This window comes from Trifolium pratense, linkage group LG2 (genome assembly GCF_020283565.1).
Source record: "Trifolium pratense cultivar HEN17-A07 linkage group LG2, ARS_RC_1.1, whole genome shotgun sequence".
NCBI lineage: Eukaryota > Viridiplantae > Streptophyta > Magnoliopsida > Fabales > Fabaceae > Trifolium > Trifolium pratense.
Window position 1 is genome coordinate 24414464 of NC_060060.1, and position 10700 is coordinate 24425163.

The window sequence follows — 10700 nt, forward strand, 5'->3', positions numbered from 1 at the left end:
ATGTTAAAATATTACTCCGTATATTTCATAAAAAAAAGTTAAAATCTTATAATTACTTTTAATATATAGTTAGTAGCTTAGTAATATATGTTCCTATTTTTATGCCTATTAATATTCATTTTACACTTTCTATAACTTTTTTTATAGACTAAACTTCAAAGAAAAAAATTTTATAGACTAAACTTTATATAATTTTTTATTGTTTTGTTCCTATTTTTTATGCATAGATTTTTTTTTTTTATTTATCTTATATTCTTTCTATATATATTTTTTGTATTTATCTTATTTTCGTTCTATATTTTTTTTCTTCTGAAATTACAATGAAGGATAAATTAGTAACTTTGACGGTAATCGATTCTAATATATTAGTAGTATGTTTTTTTTATTGGTTTTAACTTTTCGCAATTTGTTACTTTTTTTTTTATAAACAAAATTTAGAGCAAGGGATATGCCAACTGCCAAGAGCACTAGCGGAGCTACGAATATCCTTAAATATTTGTTCTATGAAGAGTTTTTAAATATTTGTATGAAGTTGATCTGCGCAAGATAGAACTATATGACTCCGTTGCTGATGGCGGTGATAGGCTTTCGGTACAGTTGATCATAGCGGACAAAGTACCTGCAAGACATATTAGCACTCCAATACTCAATTATTGTATTTGTTACCATTGGCTTGCATGAGAAGTCTCCGCAATTGAGTGATTTTGGGTTGGACATGAAGTGCTTGGGCCACGTGTATTGGACTTTGACCTAATCCGCATTGGGTCACGAGGGGGCAGTCAGGGGGATCATGCACTGAAGATAACGTGCTGTCTTTCCTTTTACACGTGGTCCAATACGGACCATCAACTGAAGATAGGTGCTCATAGGCTTTCCTTTTTTTAAGAAATTCAATTTATATCTTAACGGTTGTTCATTTCATGCAGCGAGCAGAGAATGGTTCTATTGCGTTTAAAATTGACCTGAAAAGGTGTATGGTAGGCTTAATTGGGACTTCTTGAAGCTCACACACTTCATGATGTTGATTTTCCCCGAATAACTATATCACTCATCACAAGTTGTGTCTGATTTAGCAATTTGGTTGTGCTCTAGAATTGTGCCATATCCGACTATTTGAGTCCATCTAGAGGGTCTACGCCAAGGCGACGATTTGCTATCCCCTTACTTGTTTGTTCTTTATATATGGAGAAACTCTCACTTTTTTTATGACGCAGCGAAACTCTCACTTAGTAACAGAAAGTCCTAAATAAGATATGGAAATCTATCAAGATTCCAGGTATATATATAAGGGTGACCCATACCTCTTTCATATTTTATTTGAAATCATGTTCTTCTATTTTGCGAAACTAGTGTTGAACATGTCGAAGTTGTTATGAATAATACTTTGGAGGAATTTTGTAATGTTTCAAGTTTAAGGATGATGAATACCTTGAAGTCAAAAGCTATTTAAACGGATGAATTTGACTTAGGACTTTGGAGTGTGCTTCTCTCAACGCTTCAAGTTCGATTCTTTACAGTGTCAATTTCGGTAGACTAGTACATGCAAAGCAAAAAAAACTCTGGTTTTAAATGAGCCCCACAAGTAGACGACGAGATTGATCTCCTCGAATTAGTTGGCTCTAAGACCGAGAGTTTTTTTTTTGACAGAGTTTTTTTTTTAAAAGAAGATTTGTGGTGTAAAATAATAATCTTATTTTTTTTTATGGGTAGAAAAATGAATTTTAGGTATGTTAATAATATTTATTTAACTTGTTAAAAAAGAAAATTTAATTTAAGTAAAAAAAAAAAACCGGAAAGGTCGAGGGAGAGACAGAAACAACACAAAATGGGTTGAGAAACTCTTGAAGAGAAAAACAGCAATAGCAGAAGAAGAAGAAGTGTTACTCTCTCAGCGAATGGGTGGAAGATGGATTAAAACCCTTTCTTCCCTTTTACACAAAAATCACCGCCACATACCAACAACAACAGTAACACGTTCTTCTCTTTTACTATCCAAACCCCCCTTTTTCTTCAACCGTTTTCTCACTGTTGCTGCAATCCCTTGTCATATTGATTCGGATCCAATTCATTTCGATCATTCTCAAAGATTTGGTGCACCGGATGATGATCCATCTGTCAAAATCCCCATCAAAGCTTTCTTCCTTTCCACCAGGTTTTTATTTCCACTTCTTCAACTTCCTTCATTTTTGTTGATTCTGCAATAGGTTCTTCTTAGAATTTGTTTTTTGATTTTTTTTTAATCGTTAATTTTGTTACTGTTTCATTAGTTTTTGTGAGAACAAAGTTCCACAACTTATTAAATGATTAACATAATTTAGATATGTTGTTAATGAAGTGTTGGATTTGATTAATAGATATATAAATATAAGGTGTTGTAAATTATTGATGATGTTCAATTGATGGTTAATTAGTTATACAATCATGATATAGGGCTGTTTCGATTGACTTAGGGCCCATTTGGATTGACTTATTTTTAAGATTATGCGAAACAGCTTATTCAAATAAATAAGCTTTTATGCATTATTATAAGTTTTTCAAGGTAGTTTATGAGAAAACAATTTATAAAAATACATATTTTGTTAATGAAAACTTATGGATTAACATAAAACTTTATTTATTTGCATAAACTATTTTTCATAAGCTCAAAAATAAGCCTAATTCAAACGGGCCCTTATTTGAGCTTATCCATAAGTTTTGTGAGACTGTTTGAGAGAATTTATAAAAACAGCTTATAACATTTTTCTGCTTATTTTCATAAGTTCTCCAAGATAGCTCATGAAAACAACTATAACATATATAAAAATAATTTAATTTAATTTGTTGCTATAGAAATAGCTTATGTAAGCTTATTCATAAGCATTTGTGCTATAAGCTGCAAAGAAGTTGTTTATCCAAACATGGCCATACTCTTAACCATCTATTGAACTGCGTTAACAATTCAATAACTATTCAAGAAGTCTTGTTCAAAAATAACTATTCAAGAAGTTGTCAAATTTTGTTGTGCTAAATTGATGTTAAAATAAAAGACTTGGATTTAGACTACAAGTCTATATCATGTAGGAGTGGAATTTTTTTTAGTTTTTTAGTTTTTTAATCTTAGATTTCAAATTTTTATTATAATTATGATTATTATTATTCATTTTGTTTCAGCTTTATTATTTGTATGTATGATTTGTATATCTTTTTTGCAAGTTTTTGTTGTTCCCGGCTGTCTTCTTGGTCTTGCCCTATCTTATGCTTTTGAATTGTATCTATGAGTTGTGTGTTTCTGTTTATTGTTGGATTTTGAAGACTATAATAGAATTGTTAAACATAGAGATAAGTAGAGAGAGAAAGTTTAGACTTTAGAGAGAATCTGAATATTGTATAATGATTCTGAGTCCTCACTTTCAATCAACGAGACTTCACGAGTTTTAACAAACTATTACAGCCGGCACAACAAATTGTAGAGACTAGGATACAATACAGTAAATGCATAGTAAACTATCAGAATTATGTTTATGGTGATACATTCTGTTTATTTGCCATGTTGTTTGGGTTTGAACCGAATTGAACCCCTTTCCCCTCACATGTGTTTTTGTTGTCCTGTTCTGTTTTTCTATGATTTGGCTGTCTCAGATTCGTGATTTTGGCAGTATAAATTTGAAAGGAATTCAGGCTGACAATCCAAGAAACATCGTACCTCCATCTTCCCGCTCAGCATTAAACTATGTTGCTCTCCGGTTCTGCAACTTTAATTTGGATGCTAATGTAAGATTGTGTTTTATTTTGTTTTCTCTAGACCATTTTGTGTTTCTATAGAAAGTCACAATTCACTGTACCAAAAAAAAAAAAGTCACAATTCACAATCGTCACAATAGTTCTTTGAAATCTCTACTCTAGGGTTAAGGCGGTTCATTAGAAATTTAGAATAAAACACCTCAAGTGCTGTTGGTGCTCCTCTAGGGAAGAATGTGAACTTCCTGACACTGATTATTGGGCATGTTTCTAATAGGCAAGGTGTCTATAGGCTGGTAGTGGCAACGCCAGTGTTGTTAAATAGCTGCAATACCTGTGCTATAGCATAGCACATTTTGATAAATCCGCTATATAAATCATGATGCTATCCTAGTTTCGTTATTAGGTAGCAGCCGCTATTCCAGCTTCTGCCAGCAGATGTAGCAGCAATAGCAGAAAAAAAAAGAAAATTTTAAGGTTTTTTTTTAAATAATAAAGCTTTACACGTGTGCCAAACATGAATTATTTTTAAACTAGAAAAGCTGAAGAGTCAGAGTCAGTGAGTATTGGTCATATGTTCACCGTAATACCTAAAAATCTTTCAAAATGTGAACTATGTTTTGCCTCCATTGCCTTTTTTATACATAATTGACTTATTTCAACTGCTATACGGCTTTGCGCTATCTGCCTGCAATGCTATTTGCTGTTTCGCATAGCTGATTTTTGGCGCTCTGCAATTTTCCTCAATCCGCTTTTCATAACACTGGGAGGCACTAAACTAGTGTATCCATTTGAAGCTCAATTCTAAGAGAAGAGGAAATTCAGGCTCAATAATATGATGTTATTGTCCTAATTTCTCTATTTTTTGTTCAAAAAGTGGAAGTATAGGTGTTGCTAAGCTGCATCCTGAAGCAAAATACTTTTATAATTGATGATAAGTAAACGATTACATTTTTATGTTTCTAAAAGGCCTATGATAATAAAACATGATTCTAGTGTTGCATTATAAGAAATCTGTTAGATTACTCAAACAGTATAAGGTATGATTGATTTAACAAACTCTGAACAAGTTGAGACATTTGGTTCAGGGACCTGGATTTCATGTGAAAGCAAGCAACTGTCGTTATATGGTTGTCTACCAGTATGGATCTGCTGTTTTGTTCAACATTGAGGATCATGAAGTCGAAATGTACCTGCAACTAGTTAAGAGGCATGCATCTGGTTTACTTTCAGAGATGAGAAAAGATGGTAAATTTTGCCAGATAAACTAACGAATCATGTTGGTTCTTTTTTGTCTCCTTGTGTATCTTTTAACATAGGCTTTGTTATTAGATTATGCAATAAGGGAGAAGCCACAATTAGCTGAGGATATGCAAGGTGGTCCAGACTACATAGTTCTGAAATCTTTAGACACCGATGGTATTCGTTTAATTGGAAGTGTGCTAGGACAAAGCATAGCTCTGGATTATTTTGTCTCTCAGGTTGGAATGTGAATAGCATATTATTTAGATTTGGATTGCCTGCAGCCAGCAATCCACGGAATCACGCGGTCAGCAAATTGGTTGCCATTCGGTTGAGATAGGACAATCTAGATTTCGATGCAGATTTTGTTTTTTGTTTTGGAAAAACTAAAATACCGAGCTTGAAATCGGGATTGTTGATCCAACGACCACTAATTAGCTGCCCGCGGGAATGCATGGATTGTTGGCTACAGGCGATCTATATTATTAGTTTGTTGGCCATTTTTAATACCAATGAAAAAACAACCATTGAAAATTTGACATTCGTTTTCACTAATTCTCAGGTTGATGGTTTAGTTGAAGAGTTTGCAGGCATAAATCGCGGAATGGAGAAAACTGGAACTTTTACTATGGATAAGAAGAAGCTGCTTCAGCTTGTTGGGAAGGCTAACTCAAATTTGGCTGACGTTATTCTTAAAGTTGGTCTCTTCGAAAGGTATTATCATCCCCTAGTGACAGTGCTACATAGATTATCCCTTTTTTAGGCCTAAGAAAAATATGCACCTGCAAATGTGAGAATATGTTTAAAATTTAAGATTACTGTCCCAAAATATTCAACAGTTTTATAGACTCATTTCATCATAGACAATAGTAATCAAATTCAGTTTATTGAACTTGTTTTAATCCTCTCCGTTCTTGTTTTATTATGGATTAATAATCAGATCAGAAATTGCTTGGAGAGATGCAAAGTACGCTCAAATATATGAGTATCTCAGGGAGGAGTATGAAGTCGCACAGCGCTTTGGAAACCTTGATTTCAAATTGAAATTCGTAGAGGTACCCTGTCCATATTTTATCCTACTATCATCTATAATAAGTATTGGTAATTTCAAATAAACAATGCATTAAAAATTTGAACCTGAGCCCACTTGAACACAATAATATGCTTATTATGCAACAACTTTTCATCTAGTTACACCAATTTTCTACTTCATGATGTTTAACATAGTTATGTATTTGAGGTGGTGTATTCAAAATTGTTTTTGTTGTATGCATTTAATATGAAACAACTATTATAGGGGAAGGAGAATACTGAAGAGAAATATCATTGAACTACTATTTATATTTAGGCAATATGAAAATGGAAAAACATAGAATTATTTTACTCTAGATTATGTTATCTAATTAAGGCTTATTATACTGATTTGGTTGCTTGCAGCACAATATTCATTTTTTACAAGAAGTTCTTCAGAACAGGAAGTCAGATTTCTTGGAATGGTGCATTATTGGTCTATTGACGATCGAAAATGTCATATCCTTATACGAGATTCTAAAAGATTCAAATGCAGTTTCATAGTAAAGTAGCAGATAGGTTGGAGCTAGATTAAGTTATTGTAACAGCAGTTCTTCCCATTTTTGAGCTAATCATAATTTTCCCTTTGTATTTATGTTTAATAAAATCCACATATTCATTGAATTGTATGAAATTTATTAGAAATCTGGAAACTATAATAGTTTCTAAGCATTGTTATATAAGTAATAACCCCCACCCCCCACAAAATTAGAAAGGATATCAGCTATACTTATGAAATTTATGCTTCCTATAGTGATTGTTTTTTTGGTTACTTCCTATAGTAAGCAAAATCTTAATTATAGTATCTTAATTATTGGTTCATCAACCTTAATTTGGATTAGTGCATGTATAGGTGATGAGTTTGGTGGAATAATTTTGTGTCACTATGATTTTAGCAAAAACATAATTTTGTAGCTTTAACAAAATCATGATTTCGTAAACGAATTATGATCAGAAACATGCACTCAATCGGAGTTGATAGACTGGGAAAAAAATGCTTCCTAGCATGTAAGTACCTTTCATTTCTGTCAAGGAATAAGCAGTACTTGTGTCAAAAACAGGTATTGTTATTATTAAACATAATGAGTTTTGGAATTTCCTCTTGTTTTCAAACTCAAAAATACTTCTTCATTTCAACCTCCAATTTGAGTAGTCATTTATGACATACATCATACAGTTAACTACATCTCATTTGTAGCAATTTAAAATTATCACAAGATTTAGAAAATGAAAAATGTTATTAGAAAATAAAGGGAACTTAATATGCACAACCTCAATTTGTATTGCATAATTAGAGCTCTCATACGAACTCACCAAAATAACTTCCATTCAATGTGACAATGAATGACCATAACAACAATACATCCAATCCAATATAATATATAATAAAGAGAAGATGATCCTAACCCCCACACATTCTGTGTAAACATTTCCAATAAATTAGACTAACTATTACCATACTAACAGAAACAACACCGATAACCGATTGTGCAAACTCAGAATTCCGATACTCTAAGAGCATCGTGAGGTGTATCGTAAGCATCCTTTGGTCTCGACTTCTTTACACCAGCAGTAACCCAAATCTTATCAGATTTGTAACCTTCAACTGTCACACTTGTCACCTTAACCCATACGAGAACTTTGGTTTTCATTCCGTCTATTGCTGAAAGCTTCCCCCTTGTAAGAACCCCTTTGACTCGAGTTGAGTATCGCAGTACTGAGGAATCCTTGAAACTTACCTCGCATGCAGATGGCAAGTAGACAATCAGCTTACCCTTGATTTCGTCAAACTCATAACAGATTATGTTTTGTGGAAATAGCCCTGCCGGTAAGTTGTACTCTCGGAGGAGATCCGGTAAGCTTTTCTGTGGCTTGCCTGTTGGAAAACATTGAGAATACAGATGTGTCAACAACTTTATGAGTGGCTGACACTAGAATCATGATCTCAGCATACAAAAAACAGTGGCTGACACTAACACATGTTGAATACCGGACACACTTTCAATTTGAAGTGTCGGTGTTACATAGGTTAAGTGTGATTTGTGAAGGAGGTAGGTGACAAATGAAAAACTTATTATGGCGAGTTGGCTAAAATGCAATGAACATGATAACTAGATGAGAAAAACGATTGATTCAAAGTAAAATTGATGCATTTTTCTCCTAGTTTAGCATGATGATGTTTAGAAGTCTATTGAAATAACTTGTGAGCTAATAATCCAAGCAAAGTCAAACATTTAAACTGAGTTAATCAATCGGATGAATGCATAAATTTGCAGGAACATTTAGAGTCAAAACGCATCCATACCTTTGAGTTTGTTGAAAATCCATTTGGCTTTCTCTTCAACGGTACTTGAGAAAGTCTGCAAAACAAAAAGCCTTAAATAAGCAAAAACAAGGTAGTGGCACCAAACCGGACCGTTGAAACGAATATGGTTTTTATACTTGGAAATTCTTCAAGCTTTATGATTTGGTAATCATAAAATATTACCGATATGAAGCTGATGAACAAGATGAGTATAAGAATTTCGAACTCTAAACAAAGTTCTCTTAAAATTGCATATCATACAAAATACACGCGAATTAATCACAAAGCTACATATGACATGTAGAGGATCTTGGCCGTTTAAAATAACTATATGGAAAATCAAATCTTTTAAACAATTAATCACATGATCGGATATGAACTGCATGTCCTGCAGTTTGTTTGTTTTCAAACTGCACGGGACCTAATTCCCTTGTAACCTGTCTTTGAGAATTTATGCAGTAAAACTCCTAAATGAATGATGTCAATTTCCCGGACCAACAAGTTATCTACAATGATTAAAGAATGTTTGGATGCACGTCTACTTGTCCTTCCACACATCCCAATTTGTTTTCACTGTGGAATTATAGAAGCAAGGAATTGCCGAACCTATGGCCGTACCATGAAAAGCTGACTTTTCAAACATACACCTAAACTATGTTTGTTCCTCCAATTTCACAAAAGCAAACCATATAATCTCATTCATTATATGAAAGATTCAATTTTTCAGGTCCCTTTTCCTTCTCTTAAGATATAAAGAAACATAAATATGCAAAGATACTTCTTTTTGAAAAATAAAAAGGCAAGACACCCAATTTCACAACCAAAACAAATCATTCCATGATAACCACTAAAAAAAAGCTTAGTGTGTGTGGTGACATAAATTGAGTTAAATGTAAAATGGGGTTCATGATTTAAGGCTACAAATTTGGGTTCATGATTCAATCAACCGGTCCGGTTTTTAATACATTGGTCAAAAGCTCAAAATTCTAGTTAAGTTAGAATCAATTCTGATGTCAAAATCAATTTTATCCAAGAACATCCAAACATGTCATTCATTCCAATCAATTTGGTTCCTCCAAAAGTGGAATTAAACATACAACAAATCTCGTATTCATCAGAAAAAGCATGCAAGCAACCAACACAATCCAACGTTGTTTCAAACAATAAAAAAAAAAAAAAAAATCCTTACTAGATCTCTCAAAATCCAATTGGAAACTACCCATGAAAAGGGTTAAATTAAGTAGTAACAACCTACATAAGTCACATTGAAAAAAGAAATGAAGAAAATGCAATGCAAAGAAAAAGAGAAAGCATAAAACAAAAAAAAGTTACTAACATTGATGTCTTGAGAGATGTTAGAAAACTCTTGTTTGGCTTTCTTAGTAATCCATGAATCTCCAAGTCCAACCTTCAAGCTTGTTACTTTAGTAAGAGCTTTCTCCATTTTGGGTTGTTGTTGCAAATTGCAATTGCAATGAAAGAATCTCACTGACCCAGATGAAGTAAATGAAGGAAGATGAGAACACAACACAAGAAAAGCAAAAAAGATTTCAACTTTGCATCCACGAAATGTGTGGGTAGCTAGCTGGCAACAACAAAAAGACAAAGTAAGCTGATGCTGTACTACTACATGCGGCGTTTCACTCGCATTTACTACTAGTACTACTTTTTCTCGAACAAAGCACACTCACTTTTTTATTTTTTATTTTTAACTTTACTTTTTTTTTATTTTTATTTGAGGAGTGCTAGTAACATGTCTTTAACAAAGACACTCTAACACACTCTCTTCTATTAGTTAAAATTTATATAGGTCCCATCAAAGTTATATGGATTCATATTTTTTTATGGGACCCATGTGAATTTTAACCAATAAAAGAGAGTGTATTGGAGTGTGTTTGTTAAAGAGTGTGTTGCTAGCATTATTCTTCGGATGAATGAACACATGAGTTTGTTCTCTTTTGAGTAGGGATGCTCGCGGTTCGGTTTGGATCGGTTTTGAGGCAAAAACTCATCCGATCCAAAAATAAATTTATTTGCGGTTCGGTTCGGTTTTTGATGACAAATAAAAAAATACAATCCGATCCGATCCAATTTTATGCGATTTAATTTGGATCGGTTTTTGGACATCCAAATTATAAGATGTAAATTTTTTTTATTAAATATTAATATTATAAAAAATACTATAAAATAATAGTTTGATTTTTTTTGACAAAATAAATATTTAGTTTGATGTAAGAAATAACATATAATATATTAAAAGTTAATATTTTGGAATGACAATTGTCAATTATATATTTTTTTTATAAAAATTGTCAATTATATTTGAAACATATCAAAAGGTGAAAAATTAATTAAATTAAACTAA

General features: G+C 32.7%; 2 protein-coding genes across 2 annotated transcripts; one reads left to right on the forward strand and one right to left on the reverse strand.

The window, feature by feature from the left end:
* Positions 1-1782: 1782 nt before the first annotated feature.
* Positions 1783-6802, forward strand: LOC123905079 (protein RETARDED ROOT GROWTH, mitochondrial). The gene is made up of 7 exons (XM_045954711.1): positions 1783-2152; positions 3636-3750; positions 4806-4965; positions 5050-5198; positions 5522-5673; positions 5900-6014; positions 6397-6802. The coding sequence occupies exons 1-7, from the start codon at positions 1896-1898 to the stop codon at positions 6532-6534; spliced, it is 1086 nt and encodes a 361-aa protein (XP_045810667.1). The 5' UTR covers positions 1783-1895; the 3' UTR covers positions 6535-6802.
* Positions 6803-7294: 492 nt separating this feature from the next.
* On the reverse strand, positions 7295-9955 carry LOC123905080 (uncharacterized protein At5g01610). Its single transcript, XM_045954712.1, has 3 exons — positions 9672-9955; positions 8336-8390; positions 7295-7906 (listed from the first exon to the last, which is right to left on the reverse strand). The coding sequence occupies exons 1-3, from the start codon at positions 9777-9779 to the stop codon at positions 7527-7529; spliced, it is 543 nt and encodes a 180-aa protein (XP_045810668.1). The 5' UTR covers positions 9780-9955; the 3' UTR covers positions 7295-7526.
* Between the last annotated feature and the right edge of the window lie 745 nt (positions 9956-10700).